Raw genomic sequence first — 25503 nt, 5'->3', positions numbered from 1 at the left:
CTTTCAGGAGTTATAAATGCATACTTTGGGCTATAACTGGTGAACACGCTATAGTTTGCTGATTATGGCCCTTATTTCACTAAGTATGTAGCACAAATTTTCTAAGCTAGCATTTTTAAAAAAAAATGTGATGTAAACAGTCTTTCCCCCCTCCTCCCTGCCCCAAGACAAAACATAATTTGAAGCATCAAGCAATATACTGAAAGAACTGTGTCAGGTAATGGTGCCTCATTCCTATAGCCTAGTTACTCAGGAGGCTGAGATCTGATGAATGGGGTTTGAAACCAGCCTCAGAAGAAGAGTAAATGAGATTCTTATCTCCAATTAATCAGTAAAAAGCCAGAATTGGAGGTAAAGCTCAAGGGGTAAAAGCACCAGCCCTGAGAGAAGCGAAGAGTTCAAGGCCCAGTACTGGCATAAAAACAACAACAAAGACAAACAAAAACTTCCTGAGACATGCATAAATAATATCCTTAATTTCGGAATTGTACAACGGACGATTTATCCTTGTAAAAATGGGGTATAATGAATTAAAAAAAAAAAAGAACCTCGGGGAAGGTAGGGAGGGAAGGGATGGTAGGGAGAAAACAATGGAGGGGGTAACAATGCTCAATAGGAAGTGTACTCATTATCTTGCTCATGTAACTGTAACCCTCTGTATAGTATCTTTACAATAAAAATTTTTTTTAAAAATGGGGTATAATGAGCAAAGATTAGAAACAGGCACATTTATATATTAGCCTATCAATATAGAGCTTTAAAGAGTCATCTTTCAATTTTGTTTTCCTTTCTTAAAAGGCATGTTGGGGTTGGGAATGTGGCTTAGTGATATAGTGGGTTTGATTCCATAGTACCACATAAACAGAAAAAGCTGGAAGTGGCATTGTGGCTCAAGTGGTAGAGTGATATCCTTGAGCAAAAGCTCAGGGACAGTGCCTAGGCCCTGTGTTCAAGCCCCAGGATTGGCAAAAAGAAAAAAAGGAAACAAAACAGAATGCCTTAAAAGGCATGTTGGTTTCACTTGGGGAAAAATAACACACACAAAATAAAACCACTCAGCCACTGAGCATGAAGTTTCTCAGAGTTATTTGTGAAACAATGCCACTTTCTTTTTCTTGAACAGTAACACTGAGCCAACTTTCAAGCCCTCATGAGACTCTTATCTCCAATAAACTACCCCTAAAAAAGCAGAGGTAGAGGTGTGGCTCAGGTGGTAGAGTGCCAGCTTTGAGCCAAAGATCAGGCACAGCATTCAGGCCCTCAGTTCAAGCCCCAGGACCAGCAAAAAATACCACAAAAAGTAGTTGTTAATGCAAAAAGTTATCTTTACTGGTACAGGTGGAATTGATTATTTTCCTGTGGAATTTGATTAACCTGACATCTGTTCATATACATTTCTGCATTGTGAGTGTCTCTACATGTGCTTTGTCTTTGGATCTCCAGAACAAGTTTTCTATCTCATGAAGTTTCCTGCCCAGTCTGGCTTCCAACCACCATCCTTAGATCTCATCCTCCTGAGTAGCTAGGATTATAGGCATGAACCACAGGCACCCCACCAAAATTCCTTTTTTTTCACAAAAATATTCATCTTGTCATTTTTTCTCCAATGATTTAAAAATGTGAAGCCAAGTGCTGGTGGCTTATTGTGGGCCACTTTCGGCTTTTTTTTCTTTTTGCTTATGTGGTGCTGAGGAATCAAACCCAGGGCCTCATGCATGCAAGGCAAGCGCTCTACCATTGAGCCACCTTCCCAGCCCCATTATGTCTATAATCTTAATTATGTTAGCAGGCTGAGGATCCCACGCTGGCAAAGTTAGCCGACACAGAAATGTCTGTGAAACTCTTATCTCAAATTAACTACCAAAAAAGTTGAAGATGCAGATGTAGTTCAAATAGCCTTGAGTAAAAAAATTAATGACAGTGCCCAGGCCCTGGGTACAAACCCCAGCACCAAACAAACAAACAAACCAAAATGTAAACCATTTTTAAATCTCAAGAGGTACAAGGCTTTGGGCTGTAAATGGTAAAAGGGCTATAGTTTGATGATTCCTGCTCTTTGCTCTACAGTGTAAATAATCAGGGCAAATGTTATAAAGCTAGCCTTTCAAATTCTTTTCTTTTTCTTAATCTTTTCAAAAGGCTGTGCTTTAACAGTGAGTTAAGACATGCACAATTTATCAGAAAGCATAGTATCATAATCAGGAAAAGTGAGGATAATTAATGCATTCCCCATCTACTAAGCACCAATTATTTGTCAAGGTTGTTGCAAAAACAATGAAAAATAAGTTATTTGTTTGAAAAGACCAGTTCTTTTTTCCCAGAGCTTGCAATCCAGTGGTTTCCTGGTCATTCCTATTGATTTATCTATTGACTCATTCTCTTACACTACAAATATTTATATTTAACAGACCTACTATTTGTATTACAGCTCAGTCCCATTTGGGTTGAATACATTTTTCCAATCTGGCTTTCAGGCCTTCCAGGTACAATCAATGTTGCTGTGCATTCCAAACAACTTTTGTTGATTAAACAAAAACCTTAGTAACACTGCCTCAGCTTTCTCAAATAGAAGAGGAAAAATCTTACTCTCATAATTCTTAACCACTATGAGATTAATACTAACTTGCAAATAAATTTTTAATTACTGTTATTGTATTAGGAACTGCTCATGTATTCCATGTACATGGAATTCCATGTACAAGGGTGCTGTTACTGCTAAAAATATATCTTAAAATTATTGAGATTGCTTTTAAATGTAATAGGACATTGCTATGAATACCTAAGTATAGATTATTATCCATTTACAGGGGATTTAACTTTGGAAAGGGTCAAAAGCCTTTCAGAAAGTATTTAAGTCTCATTTTACAGATGTGAGACACAGAATAAAACAATTGTTCATTCATGCTTATAATCCTAGCTACTCAGGAGGTTGAGATCTGAGGATCACAGTTCAAAGTCAGCCCAGGCAGGAAAGTCAGTGACTCTTATCTCCAATAAACTACACAGGAAAAGCTGGAAGTGGAGTTTGTGGTTCAAGTAGCCTTAAGCAAAAGGAGCTCAGAGACAGTACCCAGGCCCAGAGTTCAAGCTTCCAGACTGGCAAAAACAAAAACAAACTTGTGTATAAAAGATGTTTTAGATGGTCTCTTTCTGTTTTCATTGGGTCTTTTACCAAAAAAACCCCAAACAACAATAAAAACAAAAAACCACAAAAAAACCCACAAAATTCATCCAAAGTTTTTTTTAATATTGTTAATAAAGGGGGCTGGGAAGGTGGCTCAGTGGTAGAGCGCTTGCCTTGCATGCATGAGGCCCTGGGTTCGATTCCTCAGCACCACATAAGCAAAAAGAAAAAAGCCAGAAGTGGCGCTGTGGCTCAAGTGGTAGAGCGCTAGCCTTGAGCTGAAGAGCTGAGGGACAGTGCCCAGGCCCAGAGTTCAGTCCCCACGACCAGACCCCCCCCAAAAAATATTGTTAATAAAATATTGAAAAAAAATAAAATATTGAATATAGAGGACTAAGTTAAATTCCCACTTGTGATTTCAATAACTGCTCTTCTGCCTTATTTAGCAGAGGCATAACTATTAATAATAGAAAGTTTATCCATACCCCAAATTTCAGTTTATAAAGATAGATCCGGCTGGGAGCACATGGTTTATGCCTGTAATCTTAGATACTCAGGAGAGTGAGATCTGAGGATTCAGTTTGAATCCAGTCTGGGCAGGAAGGTCTGTGGGGCTTTAATTTCCAATTAGTACCAAAAAATGTGGACAGTTGAATTGTGGCTCAAGTGGTAGATGGCTAGCCTTGAGAAAAACAAAAGCTCTGGGACAGTATGTAGATAGACCCTGTGTTCAGGTCCCTGGACCAGCACCAAGAAAAAAAAAATTGTATCTACTAATTACACATAGATTTAAATCAATGATAATCATGGAGTACATACTTGCTTATAATTTTATTTGGGTAGCTTTTCAGTGTGAAAATAAATATTGCATTTTTGTGTGTGTGCTGGTCCTGGGGCTTGAACTCAGGGTATATCCAGCCACTGTTGTTGGGCTTTTTTTCCCTCTTGGCTAGCACTCTACCACAGCTCAACTTCTGGCTTTTTTGTTGAGTAATGAGAGATAATAGACTCATGGGCTTGCTTGCCTGGGTTAGTTGTGAATTGTGATTTTTCAGATCTCAACCTACTGAGTAGCTAGGATTACAGGTGTGGGCCCCAGATCCTTCTACATTTTTCATTGTTCTCCAACTTGAGATTAGCAAATATTCCCTTTAATTTTCTTCGTATATGATTTCCAAAAACTAAATCAGTAAGATGCTATATAATCAGTAAGATCTCTATTTTAGATGGGTAGAAGAAAATAGAAAGGCATAGTCAGACATTTCAAGGTGAGAGGAGGTAGACTGGTAATCAAAGTTAGGTGAAAGAGTATGAAATAAGCAATATAATTTAAAGTAGGTTTTAGAGCTAGTTTTGCTTTTAATTTTTTTTTGGGGGGGAGGGGCATGGGACTTGAACTCTGGGCCTGGTTGCTGTCCCTGAGCTCTTCAGCTCGAGGAGAGGACTCTATCACTTGAGCCACAGCACCACTTCTGGTTTTCTGGTGGTTAACTGGAGATAAGTCTCATGGATTTTTCTACAGGGACTGGCTCTGAACCATCATCCTCAGACCTCAGACTCCTGAGTAGCTAGAATCACAGGTGTGAGCACCAGCACTAACTTTTCTTTTTAAATAGATATCTATAAGAGGTTCTTAGTAGATATTTGTCACTTTCTAATGACTATGTTTCACAACTTTTTTTCAATGATTTTGATGCATTGAAGTGTAAATGCTGGTCTTCTGTTCTTTTTTTTTTTTTTTTGCTGGTCCTGGGGCTTGAACTCAGGGCCTGGCCACTGTCCCTAGTTGCTAGCACTCTACTACTTGAGTCACAGCTACACTTCTGGCTTTTTGTGGTAAATTGGAGATAAGGGTCTCATGTACTTTTCTGTCCTGGCTGGCTTGGAATCTAGATCCTAAGGTCTCAATCTCATGTATGAGGTAGTGTGAACTACCTGCACCTGACTTGTTTGTTCTTTTTAAAGTTATCAAATGTTCAGTTTCTGGTGACATGGAGAATATTATTTATTGACATAGAAAATAATTATTATAAGAAGAAAATAATTATTATGGGAAATATTCACTTTAGAAAGTTTTTCTCTAGATTTGTACCATAAGAGCCCTTACTATCATCTGTACTTGTGTTTCTTTTATTAAGTCAAAAGAGAAAATCTTCGATTTCTAGTGTAATAATGAATTATACCTGATTCATTAAAGGAATATCAACTTCTGTAAATGTTGAAAGAGAAAAGAAGAAAAATTTTCAAGCAAAATCCCTGTCAATGCTAAATCCCTGTCAATGCTGGGCATTGGTGATTGATGCCTATAGTCCTAGCAACTCAGGAGGCTGAGATCTGAGGATCACAGTTCAAAGCTGGCGTGACCAGGATAGTATGTGAGACTCTTTTATCTCTAGTTAATCACAGAACAATTCTGAAGTAGAGCTTTGGCTCACTAACCTGGAACACAAAAGCTTAGTACAGTGCCTAAGGTCTGAGTTCAAGCTCCAGGACAGATACAAAAACAATGAAGGAAAGGAAGAGAGACAGAAAGCAAAGCAGGCCATGAGAGCTCTGCCATCAAGATTGGATTAATGTTGCTATCACATTAACGGAGTGGGGTTCCTGATAAAAAGCATGAGGACTGTCCTGGCTCTATCACCCTGTTATGACACCATATGAAGATGCTTTGGCCTTCTTGGCCTCCACAATCACTGGGCAAATATACTTTTTTTTTTCCCTTTTAATTATTTACTCAATCTTTAGTATTGTCTCATAGCAGAAAAAAAAACCACACAAATGAAAACACTGGTTTTTAAACATGAGTATTCAAGCCTCCTTTGTGGAAAGCTAAGGTCTCCACATCAGGTGTGGCACTGGTGACTGCCCTTCCATATACCTTCATTATCATTAAACCTTCTACAGGGTTCATGTAAGCCTCCGTCTTCTTTCCCACCCCAGACATCGTGGCACCAACACACACACACACAGCTTGGACAGAATACCCAGGGTACACACAGCAGCCATCCAGAGCTGTGGTCTGCAACACGGGATGACTCATCGGGTTGAGAAAGGACCTTTCTGCCGTGCACAGATAATCTAATAATGCCATCGATTTGAAGCGAAGTTGTAGGAGGACAGCAGGACGCAACAAGTAGGAGAACAGTGTGTGTGTGTGGGGAAACCGGTGCAGACCCAGCCGGCAGGCCCCGGCCGCGACCCCGCGCGCGGCCCAAGGGCAAGGCGTCAGCCATTCCCCGTAGGGCCCGCGGCGGCCTTTCCGGTGGAACTTCTTCCTGGTTCCGAACCGGGTTTCCGAGTCGGGGGTGAAGACGGGGTGGGTGGGGAGCGAAGGGAAGAGCCGAGCGGCTTCTGGCCAATGGCAGCTCTTGAACTTACACCTCCAGACGTCAGCGCGGCTGTGGAAACGGATGTCACACAGCTGGCTCGGAAGTGTCTCCTCCCGCCTTAGAAGAGGGGCGGGCGCCCCGCGGCCTCGGAGAAACCTTTAGGCGAACGGGAAGAGGGGCGTGCCCGGCACCTTGTGAACTCTGCACCCGCGAGGGTCAGCTTCTCCCCGGTGAGCGCCCGGCTGGCGGCCCACCCGGGTGGAGCAGCCGGCACCGGCGTCGCCGCTCCACGCGCGTCCCCGCGACCAACTCCGCCCCCCCTCCAGGCGCGCGTCGCGCGCTCCCGCAGCTCCAGGCTGTGTCGCGGGCGCGCGCGCCGCCGGCGGAGCCGCAGTTAAAATGGTCTGAGCGGGACCCGGCGTTGCCCCCGCCGCGGCGCTGACTGACTGAGCCGGCCAGCCGGGTCTGGACTGGTCTCCTAGCTAAGCTGGCCGATTTCGCTCGCTCCTTCCCTCGCGTCCCCAAAGCTCGCGCCCATCGTTCTCCCGGCTTCCCTGGGCAAAGCATGTAGCCCCTCGTCGGGCGCCCGGGCGGCCCTGCTGCTGCCGCCCACCCCCCCACCGTCGCGTGTGCCCGTGTGTGCGCCGGGCGGGCGACCCCGCTGCGGGCCGGAGGCCCAGCCAGCGAGCGGCCTGCCCCGCCGCCGCCGCCGCCGCCGCCGGGAGCCCGCCTCTCCGGGCCTCCCTCCCGCCCGTCCCCGCCGCCCTCCTCGGGCCTTCTATATGGGCCACCTTCTCTCGAAGGAGCCGCGTAACCGCCCGAGCCAGAAGAGGCCGCGCTGTTGCAGCTGGTGTCGCCGCCGGCGCCCTTTCCTCAGACTGCCCCGCCGGACCCCGGCCAAGGCGCCCCCTCAGCCGGCGGCGCCCCGGAGCCGGGACTGCTTCTTCCGCGGGCCCTGCATGCTCTGCTTCATCGTGCACAGCCCCGGCGCGCCCGCCCCCGCCGGCCCAGAGGAGGAGCCGCCGCTTTCGCCGCCGCCGCCGCCGCGGGACGGGGCCTACGCCGCCGCCTCCTCTCAGCACCTGGCGCGGCGCTACGCGGCCCTGGCCGCCGAGGACTGCGCCGCCGCCGCCCGCCGCTTCCTGCTCTCCTCGGCCGCCGCCGCCGCGGCCGCCGCCGCCTCGGCCTCTTCGCCGGCCTCCTGCTGCAAAGAGCTGGGGCTGGCCGCCGCCGCCGCCTGGGAACAGCAGGGCCGGAGCCTCTTCTTGGCCAGCGTGGGGCCCGTGCGCTTCCTGGGACCGCCCGCCGCCGTGCAGCTCTTCCGGGGGCCGCCGCCACCGCCGCCCGCCGAGCCCCTCACGCTCCCCGAGATGGTGTGCAAGCGGAAGGGAGCCGGGGTCCCCGCCTGCACCCCTTGCAAGCAGCCCCGTTGCGGCGGCGGCGGCGGCGGGGGATGCGGCGGCGGCGGCGGCGGCGGCGGCGGAGGGGGAGGCGCCTCGCCACCGCGGCCCCCCGACGACGGCTGCTGCCCGGGCCCCGAGCAGCCCCCGCAACCGCTCTGCCCGGCGCCTGCCTCGCCCGCTTCCGAATGTGTCCCCAGCGAGGCCGGCGGGGACGCTCTCCGAGCCGGGGGTACCGCCCCCTCGTCCGCCCAGCAGCAGCACGAGTGTGGCGACGCGGACTGTCAGGAGCCCCCCGAAAATCCCTGCGACTGTCACAGGGAGCCGCCCCCCGAAACCCCAGACATCAACCAGCTGCCGCCGTCCATCCTGCTTAAGGTGGGTCTGGGCGAGAGGCGCAGGGAGGCTCCCTTTCCCCCACCCGCGGCCCCCGCCCCCGAGGCTTTCTCTCTCTCCTCCCCCTGTGCGCGCGGAGGAGGAGGAGGGGGGTCCTGACAGCCGGGGGACGCCCGACGGGGAGGCTGGGAAGCCCGCGAAGGGATGGCCTGTTTTGTTTGAAGTTAGAAAACTCGGGAGTCAGCCGAATGAATGCCTTGTTAATATCGGAGTCTGCCGAATGAATGCCTTGTTAATAGCTGAGCTCGGGGACCCACGATTGAGGGTTGATTTACTACTCGATTCTCAGTTCAGCACGGCAGACACGATTTGAGGGTTTCTCGTGAAACATGCATTTCAGCACTTGAGCGATGTATGCCTGGTGGCTAAAGGCTTTTACATGAGTGCCTGGAAGTTCTCAAACCGTACTTTCAGGTTTGATAGCTGACTCTTCATTGTCAGGAGCAGTCAACCTTTGTGAAGCATTTACTGTGATCAGTCACTATCCAGAGTTGTTGTTTTTTTTTTAATGCCTTTTTGATTCCTCCAGTTAATATTGTGAGGTCAACACCGTTAATCTTGGTTTTTGTGCCGGAAGAAACTGATTTTTGTTTTTTTTTTTGTTTTTTTTTTTTCAGTGCTTTGGGCCAGGAAGTCTACACTAATTGAGCTAGGCAGCATTGCTCTTTGCGGGAGGGGAGCTAACAATTCAGTAGTTCTGAATGATTCAGTAGTTCTGAATGAAATGGTTGAATGACTTATACAAGGTCACATACAGAAAGGGCAGATTTGATTCTTCATCTTGGGAGTTTAGACCAGCTTGACTTAAGAAAAAGAGAGAACAAACTTTTGTTTGTGCTATATTGTATTACTTCCAGCCTAACCTTTACCTTAAAAGCATTCAGGTTACCCAGAGTAAGTATTTTGTTGTTACTGGGGAGATGGGTGAAAGGAAAAGACTTGAAATGCCCTGAGGGAACTTTGTGTCACTTTCAATTACTAAGTAAAATTTGCAACTTTGTCAATCCTGTTAAACTTTTGGTGTAGAATTTGTATTAACTTCTTTTTGACTTTGTTTTCTGTACTAGTCCCACACCTACTTTTTTGGAGCTTAATATAAACTTCCTTTTTTAGTGTGGATGATGTTTAAGACCAGCAGGAGATAATCTTGATAAAAAAAAAATGGCTATTTTTATTGTTACTGAAGTCACTGTCATGAATTACAATTTTCACTTTTACCAGTATGCATTTTTAACTATGGGCTTTTTTCGTATTTATAATTCTGTGTGTTGTTTTACTGTGACAATGTTCTTGTGAAAAACAGAATGGGAAGGCTCACATTCCCTTGTATCAAAATGTAATAATTTAACTATTAAAGAGGACTATTTGTTGGAGGAGTAATTGCTTAATCTGTGGAGAGGGTGCATATTAGGGCAGAAGGAGCTTTCTCTAGACCTTTAAGTCACAGGATGACATGGATAAATAAAGTATCAGCAAATACTTGGTATAGAAGTTTCATTGGTGTTTTCTTATTTTGGAAGTAAAACTAAAAACCAATGAAAAAATCATGTATTTTTCCTCTTTGTATCAGAACCAGTAAGTATTCCATGAAGTAAACAATTTACTTGTTTTGGTGATAACTGAAGTTTCAATTCATGCATTTGCTCTTGGTGGGCAGGCACTGTACCAGTTGAGCTCTGTCTCTTGCCCAGGAATATTATATATATTAAAAAACCCAAACAAAAAAGGTGTCATGTTGTAATAAAGAAAAATCCTATAGAATAAATGTATTCTATCTACTACATTGCTCCTTTTCTCATTTTTGCTGTAGATTATTGAAATGTCTACAGGACATTATTGAAATGTCTAAAGGACATTTAGGAATTACCCATGGCCTTGCTCTGTTGTATTGGAATATTCAGACATGTTAGTGTTAATGTCTGCGAATTTAGAAGTTTTGTGGGCAGAGACTCTGCATACATACCTAATCTTGCTCTTTGCCCTATCTCCTCTCCCAAGTACAGTCCTGGTATATAATATAGTAGCATTCCGTGAATTAATGAGTAAGTGAATAATAAGGTATTTAGGCTTTGTGCTGATACTCTATGAATATGCTGTTTCACTAAGAGAAAGTTTATGCCTGACTTGAGCTACTGTTCTTTGAGTCAGGATAGAGCTATATGAAAGTTCTGACTTCCCCTTTAATACAGGCCAGAGAGATGTTTGGTTGGAGCAAAGAAAGCTTAAGTTATGACAGTCCCTTCCCACAGTATTAGGTTTGTTGCATAGGAAGATACAGTTCCATCATCTACCTTGGAAAATGTTCTTAGAAAGTATACCTTGCTTCCCAATAATGAGTAAAAATCTATTTATAATTACGCTACTTTATGTAAATAACTAGTTGTTTAGAGATAAACGGTGAGGTGAAAGTTTGGAAGAAAAATCGGAGGAAATGTGGTTTTATATAGTGTTTGGGGGAAAAGCTACTGTATTGTTCGGTTTTTTCAACGTATGGCTGATTTGGCTTAGTAGACTAGTTTTCTGTTATTTTTTTTTAAATTTAAATTTAAATTAATTTATTCTTTTTGCCGGTCCTAGGGCTTGAACCTTGTGCCCTGTCCCTGAGCTTCTTTTGCTCAAGGCTAGTGCTCTACCACTTGAGCCACAGCACCAATTCTGACTTTTTCTGTTCATGTGGTGCTGAGGAATGGAATCCAGGGCCTTATGCATGAGAGGCAAGCACTGAGCCACCTTCCCAGCCCCTCGTTTTCTGTTACCTTTATGTAAACTATAAATATTACTTTCTTGAAAAATATTCAAATATTGCTGGGTACAGTCTTAAGTTTGTTTTTCACCCTTATACTCCTCTGTTATTTTCTAAGGTTAGCTAATCATTATTAAAAAAAATATTTTCAGACCTACACTGTACAGTGCACTAACTACATAAATTTAAAGTGATCAAAATTTAAAATTCAGTTTCTTAGTTTTGAGCCATATTTCTGAAATCTATACTTATATGTGGTTAGTGGCTAGTGTACTGGATTATGCAAATATAGAACGTTCCATACTTGAAGAAAATGCTATGTAAGATTACATGGTTTTTTCATAAATGGCATAAAAATGTCTATGTTTTGTATTTTAGTTAATATAGTTTAAAAGTTTTTCCTTATTAGTGAACTTGTGTACTTCCTTTAATTATATCTGCTGTTTATTATCCCATATTATAATACCACATTGCTTTTCTCTATTAAGAGATATATCTGAGCTGTGCACTGGTGGCTCATTCCTGTAATCCTAGCTACTCCTGAGGCAGAGAGATCTGAGGATCAGTGTTTGAAGCCAACCCTGGGGCGGGGCAGGCACCTAGAGGTTGTTATCTCTAATCATCAAAAAAAAACCCAGCTGGAACTGGAGGTGTGGCTCAAGTGGTAGAGTGTTAGCCTAGAGCAAAAACAAAACAAAACAAAACAAAAAAAACCTTAGGGACAGTGCCTAAGCCTGGAGTTCAGACCCTAGACCTGCACCAAGAAAAAAAAGTTTCCAGCTGTTTTGTTATTGAGAATGATCCTTATAGATCTTTTTGTGCACATGTGATCATATTTTTCTAGGACAGATTTTAAGAAGTGGAATTTATATTTGGAATTTTAGAAAGTCCTTTCTAACAATTACAGCTATCTAAAAATGGAATGAGCTCAAAATAGTAAGCCTTACTGGAAATCATAAAGAGATTTTTGAGGTCATCTAGTTGCTTCTCCTCCACTTAATGCATTCCAGAAGACTTGAAAAAGTGAAATGTGAAATGGCTAACTAACCCCTCAAGGCATTTTAGTGAATTGTAGACCTTACGCTCCTTCATGTACAAGAAATTTAAGATAGCTAGTCAATTTCAATTCTTTAGTTTGGCCTGAAAAGAATTCAGGCAAGATGCAAATGTAGTAAAAGTGATAGAAAAGTTTATTAGGAAAAAAAGGTGGCAGAGAAAGGAGAGTACGTGGCATGTGGCATGATACCACAGGAAGCCAATATTTCAGTTCATCTTTATCTGTCTTTAAAGTATAGACCTGAGCATTACATTTAAGTAGAGGGGCAATTAGGGGCTGAGGAATGTATGGTTAAGACTCGGATTTACAGATGTGGCCTGGCTGGTCATTATCTGACTGTCTGTGGTTCTGGAGAAAATTGCTGTCATCATTTGAGGGGAGCAGTCTAGTTTCTATGAAATGATTTCTTTTGCTCCAGGGTACAGCCTTATTATTATTGGTATTTATTCTTACTTGGAGGTGATTTGTCCTGGAAACCTCTGCTTTTCCTTAGGAGTAGTTTTATTTAGTTCTTTGTCATAAAGGTATTACTAAGCAGTCCTGTCTTTCCTGGAACCAAGATGATTGCAAAGTGGAGATAGACATAGGATAGACATGAAATGGAAGTACAGATGCTTTTAATGTACAGATGCAGAAAAACAGTGTAAGTACCTGTTAGTGTATACAAATACACTACCAGTTGGCTGCAAATGTGTTGTCTTAGTGGTGAGTACAATAGAATTAGCCTTTGGCATTTGTGAATACTTATATTTCCTGTGTGCAATTCTTAGTTCCATTATACGTGGCTGAGGATACCTGTGAGTTAGAAATTTTAATTAATTTTTTAATTATTTTTTTTTCTGAGACATTGTGATCTCATTCTCCATTTTGTGCTCTTGCATTTCCTCACCACTCATGGCTAGCTGCTACCTGACAAGTCCTAGCTCAGTGTTTCCAGATATAAAGGTCTTTTCTAAATACTGTTAAGAGGGCTCAAATACTCCTAAGAATTTTTTTTTTTTTTGCCTGTCTCACTGCCCCAAGGCTAGTACTCTACCACTTTGAGCCATAGCACCACTTCTGGTTTTCTAGTGGTTAATCAGAGATGAAAGGTTCAAAGCCCGCTGGGTGCTGGTGGCTCATTCCTGTAATCCTAGCTACTCAGGAGGCTGAGATCTTAGGATTGTGGTTCAAAGCCAGCCTGGGCAGGAAAGCCCGTGAAACTCATCATCAATAAACCACCAGAAAACTTGAAGTGGCGTTGCAGCTCAAGTGGTAGAGTGCTCGCCTTGAGCTAAAGAGCTGAGGGACAGTGCTCAGGCCCAGAGTTCAAACCCCACGACCACCAAAACAAAAAGAAAAGTTCAAAGCCAGCTGGGACAGGTTTTGAACTATGATTCTCAGATCTCAGCCTCCTGAGTAGCTAGGATTATAGGCATGAGCCATCAGTTGCTGGCATGAGAGACTTTTATCTTCATTTAAGTACCAAAAATCCAGAAGTAAAAGTGTGGCTTAAGTGATTAGTGTTAGAGTGCCAGCCCTGAGTTGAAGTCTTAATAGTGGTGCTCTTACATATGTGTGTGTGTGTGCACGCGTATGCATGTGCACTTGTGCGCACGCGTGCCCACATAATTGGTTAAATCTTGATTTTCCCCTTTGTAGACCATAGGCAGATTGTAGAGTGGGTTGGAGATACATGATCATACCTTTGCCAAAAATCTAGCAGAAAACTACTCACGTACAGGATGGCTTCCATAGGAAGCCAGGCTAAAATATATAAAAAGAATAAAAAATAAACCACAGCAGTGATCCCTTGTAAAGAACACAGATTCCTGTTTAAAGCCAGGTTAAGAATAAAAAAGGTTTATTTTATTTTATCTTTGTTCCAGTCTTGGGCTTGAACTCAGGGCTTGGGCTTTGTCCATGAGCCTCTCTGTGCTCAAGGCCTAGCGCTCTACCACTTGAGCTATAGTGCCACTTCTGCCCTTTTCTGTTTATGTGGTACTAAGAAATTGAACCCAAGGCTTCTTGCATACTAGGCAAGCACTCTACCAACAAGCTATATTCCTGCCTAACATTTAGAAAAATAAATCAAAATTTCCCAAGCACTACTTGTTGAATTTAGGGCTTCCTGCTCTGGCTTGGCTTTTCACTCAAGTCTGATGTTTTGCCACTTGAACAACACCTTAATTGATGATTAGAGTCTCTCAGATTTGGCTGACCTGGCTGGATTTAAACTGTACCTCAGATGCAGCCTTCCTGTGTCGCTAGGATTATAGGCACTGGTGAACCATTATCACCTGGCCAATTGCTGCAATATCATATGAGGTGTGTGTGTGTGTGTGTGTGTGTGTGTGTGTGTGTGTGTGTGTGTGTGTGTGTGTGTGTGTGTGTGTGTGTGTGTGTGTGTGTGTGTGTGTGCGCGCGCGCACATGCACATCTTGGAGCTTGAACTCAGGGCTTGGGAGCCTTTCCCGAATTTTTGTGCTCAAGGCTAGTGCTCTACCACTTGAGTCCTACCTCCACTTACAGCTTTTGAGTGGTTAATACTGGACTTCCCTTCCTGTGCTGGTTTTGAACCCGGATCCTTAGATCTCAGCCTTCTGAGTAGCTAGGATTACAGACTTGAGCCATTGACGTCCAGCTTATGTGAGTTTTTAACAACAACAAAAAAATGGAGAGTTAGTTGTGTGGCTTGAACTCAGGTCCTAGGTGTTACCTCTGAGTCGTTATGTTCAAGGCCAGTGCTCTACCACTTTCAGCCACAGAAACTCCACTTCTGGTTTTCTGATTATTATTGGTAAGTAAGAGTCTCATGGACTTTCCTGCCCAGGCTGGCTTTGAACTGAGATTCTCAGATCTTAGCCTCCTGAGTAGCTAGGATTATAGATGTGAGCTACCAGCACCTGGCTTAACAAATTTTTTTGAGATGTTTATAGAGATATAGAAAAATGTGATCTATATGGAAAGAAAAGAAAACAGTTAATAGAAACTGATTCAACTGGGCTCAGATATTATACTTAACAAAGACTTTAACTATTAAAAGAGTGAAATAAAACATTATTCAAATCCTTACAAAGACTATGATGGGGGGCTGGGAATGTGCTTGCCTAGCATGCATAAAACCCAGGGTTTGATTCCTGAGTAATATGTAAACAGAAAAAGCCACAAGTGGCGTTATTGCTCAAGGGTATTCTGCTAGCCTTTAGCAAAAGAAGCTCAGGGACAGTTCCCAGGTCCTGAATTCAAGCCCCAGGACTGGCAAACCAACAAAACAAACAAAAAAAATCTATTATGAGAATTTAAATATAGAATTTCACTAAAGAAACAAAAAGTTTCTACTTTTGATGGTATTGTAAGTGGAAATTAATTTTTAATTTTGTTCAAATTCACTACTAGTATGTAAAAATAATTTGCTTATCAGCTCTGAAGTATATTGTTGTGTTTATTCTCCAGGATTTTCTTTGTGTAAAATCAACTATGGGGGCTGGGAAGGTGGCTCAGTGTTAGAGTGCTTGCCTTGCATGCCTGAGGCCCTGAGTTCGATTCCTCAGCACCACATAAGCAAAAAGAAAAAAAGCCGGAAGTGGCACTGTGGCTCAAGTGATAGAACGCTAGCCTTGAGCTGAAGAGCTGAGGTACAGTGTCCAGGCCCAGAGTTCAGGGCCCACAACCGGACCCCCCCCCCCAAAAAATCAACTATTGTGGGACACCTGTGGCTCATGCCTGAAATCCTAGCTACTCAGGAGTCTGAGATGTGAAGATCCCAGTGAAGCCAGCCAGGATAGGAAGTCCATGAGAGTCTTACCTCTAATAAACTACCTGGGTGCTGACCCTGAGCTCTGCAGTTCAAGGCTAGCGCTTTACCACTTCAGCCATAGCACCACATCTGGTTTTCTGGTGGTTAATTGGTTAATTGGAGATAAGAGTCTCACAGACTTTACTGTCCGGGCTGGCTTTGAACCATGATCCTCAGATCTCAGCCTACTGAGTAGCTAGGATTACAGGTATGAGCCACCAGTACGTGGAAGTAATAAACTTTTTTTTGGAATATAATTTTATTGTTATTATTAAGGTGTTATATAGAGGAGTGACCATTTCATAGGTCAGGCAATGAGTACATTACTTTTTTTTTTTTAATCAGTTTTTTATTGTGAAAATACCGTACAGAGAGGTTACCATTACATGAGCAAGGTAATAAGTATCTTTCTTATCAAGCATTGTTGCCTCCTTTGTTTTTCCCCTACCATTCCTGCCCTCCTATCTCCACTACTACACTCCCACTCCCCCCCCCCCCCCCCCGCCCCTGAAAGTTATAAAGTTCATTTTTCAACATAGCATTTTAAATTGTTAACTTGCTAACCCAGATAACTCTTTTTTCCTTTCCAGATATCTTTGGCCATAATTTCCAGTATATTACATAGAAGTACATATTTGTCTAATATGCAAGATAGGAGAGTACTATTTGGGAATAATTTTCAGTCTTCTTTTTTTTTTTTTTTCTGAGATCTGGATTCAAAATCAGTATCTGATACCTTTCACTCATTGGCTGGCACTCTACCACTTGAGCTACATCCCCAACCCAAATGTTCAGCATTTTACCATTAAATATATTAGCTGGGCTGGGATGGAGTCTAGAGATCCTGTTATTCAGATTGAAGAAGTGATATTTTATTCCTAGAACTTACAGTGTTTTGATCAAGAAAGGGCAATTTCTTTGAGTTTTCATTTTATTTTTTAACTTATTTTTAATTAAGAAAAGACTTATTTCTCTCCCTGCACAAAGCATAACATCAGTGCATGTTCTTAGATTCTAACCATATTTCCTCTTTAGGCAGTCTTTTGATGATGCTTACTTTCCTAATAATGCCCACTTGTATTTAACATCATTTCTGATTTGTTTGTTTGTTTGTTTGTTTATGTTGGTCATGGGGCCTGAACTCTGGGCCTGGGTGCTGTCCCTCAGCTCTTCAGCTCAAGACTAGTGCTCTACCGCTTGAGCCACAGCACCACTTCCAGCTTTTTCTGCTTATGTGGTGCTGAGGAATTGAACCCAGGGCCTCAGGCATGCAAGGCAATCGCTCTACCACTGAGCCATCTTCCCAGCCCTCGTTTCTGTTTTAAATAATTAATTTTTTTGACTAAAAGTCTTTTTATATATCTTGAAAATGTTTAGCATATGTGTGGTTCCTTTTTTATTCACAGATATTTTCCAATTTGTCCTTGGATGAGCGTTGCCTTTCTGCATCATTGGTTTGCAAGTATTGGCGTGACCTTTGTTTAGATTTCCAATTTTGGAAGCAGCTGGATCTTAGTAGTCGTCAGCAGGTATGTTATAAAATATAACAATTTTGACCCATTCAGTTAAAAAAATGTTGATTATCATTAAAACTTCTTTTGTGTTGTTTTTCAGGATAGTTGAGATGACTGTAATACACAGTTTTGTGCTTTCTTTCTAATTTAGGCTAATTGTAGTATTTCCTCATGAAAAAGTTTCTAGTATAGATTGGTAATGTTGGGTTGCTTTTTAATATTCTTTGACTTAGTCCTTTTGCCCTCCCCTCCCTTTTTCCAGTATCCTAAAAATCAGTGAACTTTTTGAAGTTAGGAAGTTTGTAGTAGAAGATGGTAGTAGACATAACAAAATGATAGCACTGCTTCTGTACCATGTGCTGTTCTGAGATCTTTATGTGTATAAATTTATTTGATCCTCTCAGCAACGCTATTAGATACTATTATTTTGCATACATGAAGAAATAGGTATAAAACAGACTAAGAATTTTTTTTAAACTTTACAGTTTGATAGATTGTTTAGTAGTTTATATGGTATAAATTAGGAAAAAAGGCAGAATTTGTATTGTTTATTGCCAATGATTTGTTGTAATTGTTAGATTTATACCTTAATTCTTAGTGGCCAATGAGAAATACATAAAAGTATTCTATGAAAATAGAATTTTATTGGAGTTCTTAAATTACTCAAAATTCCTCTTTGGTATTTTCTGGTGTTTAATAACTAACTTTCACATGGAAAAAGATGTCATAGTACTTGCCAATTTCTACAGTATAAATAATTTCAAACTAAATATGATACCACTGAGTACAGATTTAGAAATAAGTATACAGACTTGATTCTTGTCTGTACAAGCAAATTTTAATCTCTGGTATTTTAAACAAATTAATCAAGTTCTAGAACACTTAGACAAGTGTTTTACATGATGTTTTTCTTCCTCAATGCTAAGATAATTACAATTAGATGATTGTTATTTACTTGATGTGGGTTTATAAAATTTGTGTCTAAAGAGCATTGTGAGAAGTCATTTGTGACTTGTAGCTGGCAAGAAGGTAAGTATGTAATAATCCATTGACTCTACACTTTGTACTCAGATGTCTGAGATGATTATTATGAGCTAACATAAAGTAAGAACTGGAGAAAAATTAAAAAAATTAAATGGAGGTCTGGGAAGGTGGCTCAGTGGCAGAGTGCTTGCCTTACAAGCCTTGGATTCGATTCCTCAGCACCACATAAGCAGAAAAAAACTGGAAGTGGTGCTGTGGCTAAAGTGGTAGGGTGCCAGCCTTGAGCTAAAGAGCTGAGGGACAGGGGCTGGGAAGGTGGTTCAGTTGTAGAGCGCTTGCCTTGCATGCATGAGGCCCTGGGTTCAATTCCTCAGCACCACATAAGCAAAAAGAAAAAAAAGCCGGAAGTGGCGCTGTGGCTCAAGTGGTAGAGAGCTAGCCTTGAGCTGAAGAGCTGAGGGACAGCGCCCTGGCCCAGAGTTCAGGCCCCATGACTGACAAAAAAAAAAAAAAAAAAAAAATTAAATGGAACAAACTAGCTACTCAGGAGGCTAAAATCTGAGGATTACAGTTCCAAGCCAGTCTGGGCAGGAAAGTCTGTGAGACTCTTTATCTCCAGTAAACCACCAGAAAACCAGAAGTGGCATTGTGGCTCAAGTGGTAGAGCTGAAGAACAGCACCTGTGCTCAGATTTCAAGCCCCATGACTGACCAAAAAAAAAAAAAAAAAAAATATATATATATATATATATATTGGAATTTTAGCTTTTTAAGCAACTGTCTGTGGTCATGCTGTTTCTAGTAAATATAAAGAAAGATAGTCTCATTATTCCTAGTTCATAATTCCAACTTTTCATCCCTTTATATATTTTGATTTTCATATATATTTTATTCCTTATTTTTACACAAAGGATTTGAATATTAATTTTGTTTTCCTTTTTGATGTGCTATCAACCAACTCAGAAGTTCTTTGGATCTCTTTTTTGCAAATTTTAACAAACCTTTTAAAAATTGTTATTATAAAGGTCATGTACAGAGGGATTACAGTTACATTATTGGAAGAGTTTTTAGAACCTACTCTACAGGCCCTCTGGAGGTTAGGAATGTAGACTTGACTTACCTCACTTTAGATCTTTATGGCAAAGAGAATATTGGGAAAACTTTAATAAAATAATAGAACCTAACTTTCTACTTTTAGCAAAGGTTTACATTTATCACTTTTTTCTTTTGTAGGTTACTGATGAATTATTGGAAAAAATTGCATCAAGAAGTCAGAATATAATTGAAATCAACATTTCTGATTGTCGAAGTATGTCTGATACTGGCGTATGTGTTCTAGCATTTAAGTGTCCTGGACTTCTTAGATATACAGCCTACAGGTGTAAACAGCTTTCTGACACATCTATTATTGCGGTTGCCTCTCACTGTCCTTTACTTCAGAAAGTACATGTAGGCAACCAGGACAAACTTACTGATGAAGGACTCAAACAGGTAAATTTCAGCATTTATACAATGATTTTGCTCATTCAAAGTGCTTTCTTGCAGCAATATTTTGAAAAGTTTTGCATTAAATATGCTCAGAAACTAAAGGCTGTTACCATTTTTATGATGAATATAATAAAAATGAATATTTGTTTAGATTTGGAAGTAAATTTGTAATAAGGAGATTAACTTTGATGTGTTTTATAGCAAGTGGATAAACTTCTGGACCAGTTACTATGTAAGTTTGTGATTTTTAAAAATCAATTTTGCATCAGATTTGCATTGTTACAATGTATTTTCTGGATCAATACAAGGCCTTTTTTTTTTTTTTTGTCGGTTTTGGGGCCTGAACTCTGGGCCTGGGCGCTGTCTCTCAGCTCTTCAGCTCAGGCACTCTACCACTTGAGCCACAGAGCCATTTCCGGCTTTTTCTGCTTGGTGCTGAGGAATCGAACCCAGGGCCTCATGCATGCAAGGCACTACTGAGCCACCTTCCCAGCCAAAGCATCTTTTTTAAGGTCTATATATTTATCAAGAACTGGATTAAGTGTGTTGTTGCATAAAATCTTCATGTAACAGTGAATAAGCAGACATCAGTTGAGCAGATTGGTGATTGTGTTCCAAGTAACTTTGTGAAAAAGAATATTATTATTTTGGTGCTGGTCTTGAACTCAGGGCCTGGGCATTGTCCTTGAACTCTTTTGATCAAGGCTAATGGTCTAAAACTTAAGCCACAGTTCTACTTCCAGCTTTTTGGTGGTTAATTGGATGTAAGAGTCTCATGGACTTTTCCACCGCTGGCTGGCTTCTGAACCATGATTCTCAGCTCTCAGTGCTTTGAATAGTGACCCACTAGCATTTGGCTATTAAAATTTTTTTTCCAGCATTGTGGCTTGAACTCACAGCCTCATGCTCACAGTTTTCTTGCTTACAGCCTGTTCTTTACTACTTGAACCACATTTCTAATCCAGAATTTTGTTGGTTAATTCGAGATGGACTCACATGGCCTTTTCTGCCTGGGGTTGGCTCTAGGCCTCAGCCTTCTGAGAAATTAGAATTACAGCTTTGAGCCATTGGCTTTTGGTTGTGGTATGAGTTCTCAACTCTTGAAAACAAATATCTAGAGTATATGAGCACAAGGTTGAAGCAGAAAAAAACCTGGTCCAGACACTGAAAATCAAGCCATAATTATTATATTCAACTTTGCCACAACTCTAGAAAATAGTCAAAGGGTTATAGCCATTGAAGAAAGATTGAACCAGTAAAAGGACAATTAAAAAGTGGGAGGAATGATGCATTGTGAATTTTTTACTACCCTGTATTATACCCTCTTCCCAGCTTGGCAATAGTTGAGAAGATAGCAGCCCGCATTTCTAGTATAGAACCCAGGATCCTGATGCAGAAGGGAACCGAGTGCATTTTATTTGCACATTATTTTATTTGTCTCTTTTAACATCTAAGTGTTACTTGAGATGCTGCTATAGATACTCATATATCTAATTAACCTAACTTAAAATTTATTTATGACGAAAAACAAGAGACATTAATAGGGCAAAATGAAAAACCTCAAAGTTGCTTTGTACAATATATTATAGTGAGACATCTCCTGAGGCTTAACAATGTAAATTCTTGGAAAGGGTTTTTTTTCATTATTAAATTAAAATTAGGATAATTAGTGTAGCTTACAAGTAGCTGTCCTATCATCATGCCATGATGGTCAGAAAAACTGGAGAATAGAAAAATGAAACCATATATTCTTATAACCAGTGGACCATTTATGAGATCACAGAGAAACTGGAAAATACTTTGAGATGAGTGAAAATGAACATACTGCATATTCAAATTTATGGTCTGCTGAAATCACTAACCTACGTATAGCTGAGGGAACTTGAGGATGAAGAACAAGCTAAGTCTGCAAGTGGCAGAAGGAAGGAAATAATACTGATCAGTGTTAAACAAAATAGAGAACAGGTAATTGTAGAAAAAGCTAATGCAGCTAAGACTATAAACTTTGAAAAGAACAACAAAAGGGATACACTTGTAAATAGGCTGAGGAAAAGAGATTAAAAACTCAAAACACTATACAATTAACAAGAATAAGACATCACTATTGATTTACAGAAATATTAAAGATTGAGCAAACTTTGAATAACCATATAACAGTTATTTAATGCAGGGCAGCCTGGATTAAATGGACAAATTTCTGGAAATCAAAACCTAAATGTAGCTCAAGAATTAGAAAATATGAATAAACATTACAATCTTCTGAAGAAATAAAAGTCAAGGATCAAATAATTCACTAGTGTGTTTTGCCAGACATCTAAAAAAGAATCAGAAACACCTCTTAAATTCTTTCCAAATGTTAGAGACATTACTTACTTACTTACTCTGAGGTTACCATTACTATCCTTTTTTTGGGTGCCATTAGCAGTGCTTGAACTCAGGGCTTGGCTACTTGCCAAGGCTTGTTCTCTACTTTTTAAATAAATATATATATATATTTAAATTAAATTAATTTTTTTTTTTTTGTAATTGGAGATAAGAGTTCATGGACTTTTCTACCTGGGCTGGCTTTGAAACTCAGTGCTCACATCTTAGCTGGCACCTGGCTAGCCTTAATTGGACTTTTATTTATTTATTTTTAATTTAAAAAATTTTTTTAAAATTGTACTTTTAAAGCCAGACAGGACAGCACAACAAACTGTCTAGTGGGACAGCCAGCCAGCCAGCCAAGCAATGTAAATGATTAATAAAATTGATAGAAGACTGAATTTAGCAGCTTATTGAAGGGATTATATGTTATGACTTGGTTTGACTTATCCCATGAATTTAAGGTGGTTCAATATACAATAATCAGTGTAAGATACCACAATAACATATGTGCCGGAATGAAAAAAAATATCCACAGAAACATCTTAATTGGAGTAGAAGTATTTGGAGAAATTCAAAACCCCTCTCTGACAAATTATCCTGATAAGTCCTCAATACAGTCAGGATCATGTTCAAACCTCTATCTGATATACTTTGTAATGAATAATGGAAAATTTTCCTTTGGGAACAAGAGAAAAATGCTTACTTTTGGCATGTCTCTTATGTAGTGTGCTCTATTTCAAACTGAAGTACTTTGGCAGATGGGAAAAAAAAGAGGTAAAATCATCTTTATTTGTGGATGGGATGGCATACTTTTTTTTTTGCTGTTGTTGGTCTTGGGCTTGAACTCAGGGCTTACGCGCTGTCCCTGAGCTTCTTTTGCTCAAGGCTAGCACTCTACCACTTGAGCCATAGTGCCACTTTTGGCTTTTTCTGGGTATGTGTTACTGAGGAATTCAACCCAGGGTTCATGCATGCTAGACAAGCACTCTACAACTAAGCCACATTCCCAGCTCCCAGATGGTGTACTTTTATATAAAAACTTAAATGAATTAAGAAAAATCTTTGGAACAGTTTTACCTGTTTAAACATTTGTAGTATAGATCCATGATGAAAAAAAATCAGCTGTATTTAAAAAAAAAATCAGTGAACAACCTAAATAAGAATGGAAATCAGTTTTATTTATAATATTATCCAAGATAAAATTTTCCTCTAAACACTATTTTTTGACTTATTCTACAGATTATGACCTATTGTACTTTCATTTTTAGTTGAAAATAATTTAAAAATTTCTCGAGAGGTTTCTTTGATCTGTATGTTATTTAGACACATGTTGGGATTTTCCTACTGATCATTCAATTACTGATTTCTAGTTTAATTCCATTATGATCTGAGAGCAGACATTTTATGATATTTTTTAAATTTGTTAACTTAGATTTTATGGCCTAGAATGTAGTCTGTCTTCATGAATGTTCCAAGAACAGTGTATATTTTGATACCGACCAGTGAAATAGTCTATAGATGTTATTATATATCCAGTTGATGTGCTGGTATGTTGATTTCAGTTATGTTCCTTGTGTATGTATGTGTGCGTGTGTATACTGAGCCTTGATCTTAGGACCTCTCATGCTGTCACTTTTTTCACTCAGTGCTGGTGGTGCTGTACTGCTTGAGCCATACTTCCACATCCTGGTAAATTGGAGATGAGATTATCCTGAAATAATTCTCAGATCTCATCCTTCTATGATTGCATGAATGAGCCACTAGTTCCAGACTATCCTTATTGCTTTTTTTTTTTTTTTTTTGTCAGTCATGGGTCTTGAACTCTGGGCCTGGGTGCTGTCCCTGAGCAATTCAGTTCAAGGCTAGCACTCTACCACTTGAGCCAGAGCACCACTTTGGGTTTTCTGAGTGGTTTATTGGAGATAAGAGTTTCTCGGACGTTCTTGCCCGGGCTGGCTTTGAACCTCGATCCTTAGATCTCAGCCTCTTGCGTAGCTAGAATTACAGGTGTGAGCCACTGGCACTTGGCTTCCTTATCATTTTTTTATTTTTTCATTTTTCTGCTAGATCTCTTCATTTCTGATAGAAGGATATTAAAATCTCCAAATGTAACAGTAGATTCAGTTTTTTCCCTTTGTAGTGTAATCGGGTTTTATTTTAGATATTTTGACACTTAATGTTTAGATGTGTACATGTTATAGATTATATAGATTTTGAGGTATTGTCCCCTTTATCATGTGCATCTCATTTATCCCTGATACCTTTTCTTGCACTACTCTCTGTCTATAAAGTTATGTATGTTTAGCCAGGCGCTGGTGGCTCATGCCTGTAATCCTAGCTACTCAGGAGGCTGAGATCTGAGGATCGCGGTTCAAAGCCAGCCCGGGCAGGAGAGACTGTGAGACTCCTATCTCCAATAAACCACCAGAAAACTGGAAGTGGCGCTGTAGCTCAAGTGGTAGAGCGCTCGCCTTGAGCTGAAGAGCTGAGGGACAGCGCCCAGGCCCAGAGTTCAAGCCCCACGACCGACAAAAAAAAAAAAAAAAAAAAAAAAAAAAAAAAAGTTATGTATGTTTATAACTAATTCAAATCCTCTTCTTTCCTTTTTTTTTTTTGTCTGTGTACCAAATTTGGACCTTATACCTGCTCTACTTGTACTCTTCAATCAAGCTACTTTTTTTTTTCAAGTTCACTTTTTCTTTTTTTTTTTTGTTGGTTGTGGAGCTTGAACTCCGGGGCTGAGTGCTGTCCCTGACCATATTTTTGTTCAAGGCTAGTGCTCTACCACTTGAGCCACAGTGCCATTTCCAGTTTTTGAATGGTTAATTGGAGATAAGAGTCTCATGGAGACTTTTCTGCCTGAGCTGGCTTAGAACTACAGTCCTCAGAATTCAGCCTCCTGAATAGCTAGGATTACAGACATGAGCCACTAGCACCTGGCCATGAGACTCTTATCTTCACTGAAACAGCAAAAAGCTGGAAATGAAGATAAGTTCAAGTGGTAGAACACTAACCTTGAGTGCAAAAGCCAAGTGAGAGCTAAAGGCTCTGAGTTCAAGTCCAAGTATAAGCATTTAAAAAAAGAATCTTTTTTTTTTCATTCATTCACTCATTCATTTGTGTGTGTGCTTGTGCAGGTGCATGTGGTGTGTGTGTGTGTTGGTACTGAGCCTTGAAATCAGGGTCCAGATCCTGTTATGTAGCGTTTCCTACTTAAAGCTAACATTCTACCATTTGAGACACAGCTTCACTTTGGCTTTTTGCTGGATAATTGAGCTTTCCTGCTTGTGTTTGCCTCTAACCACGATCATCCTGTCTGGTGCC

The 25503-nt window shown here is 40.9% G+C and overlaps 1 protein-coding gene across 1 annotated transcript in view; it reads left to right on the top strand.

Annotated features, from left to right (window-relative positions):
- Nucleotides 1–7169: 7169 nt before the first annotated feature.
- Nucleotides 7170–25503, top strand: part of Fbxl17 (F-box and leucine rich repeat protein 17) — a 460085-nt gene continuing 441751 nt past the window's right edge. Inside the window, exons 1-3 of the mRNA XM_042691962.1 lie at nt 7170–8231; nt 17234–17356; nt 19558–19815. Coding sequence (XP_042547896.1) covers nt 7236–8231; nt 17234–17356; nt 19558–19815 — 1377 coding nt within the window. The 5' untranslated portion in view covers nt 7170–7235. The remainder of the gene's footprint in view (nt 8232–17233; nt 17357–19557; nt 19816–25503) is intronic.

Source organism: Dipodomys spectabilis, unplaced genomic scaffold (genome assembly GCF_019054845.1).
Source record: "Dipodomys spectabilis isolate Male_0828 unplaced genomic scaffold, ASM1905484v1 ptg000147l, whole genome shotgun sequence".
NCBI classification, from domain to species: Eukaryota; Metazoa; Chordata; class Mammalia; order Rodentia; family Heteromyidae; genus Dipodomys; species Dipodomys spectabilis.
This window is presented reverse-complemented; position numbering and strand designations above follow the sequence as displayed.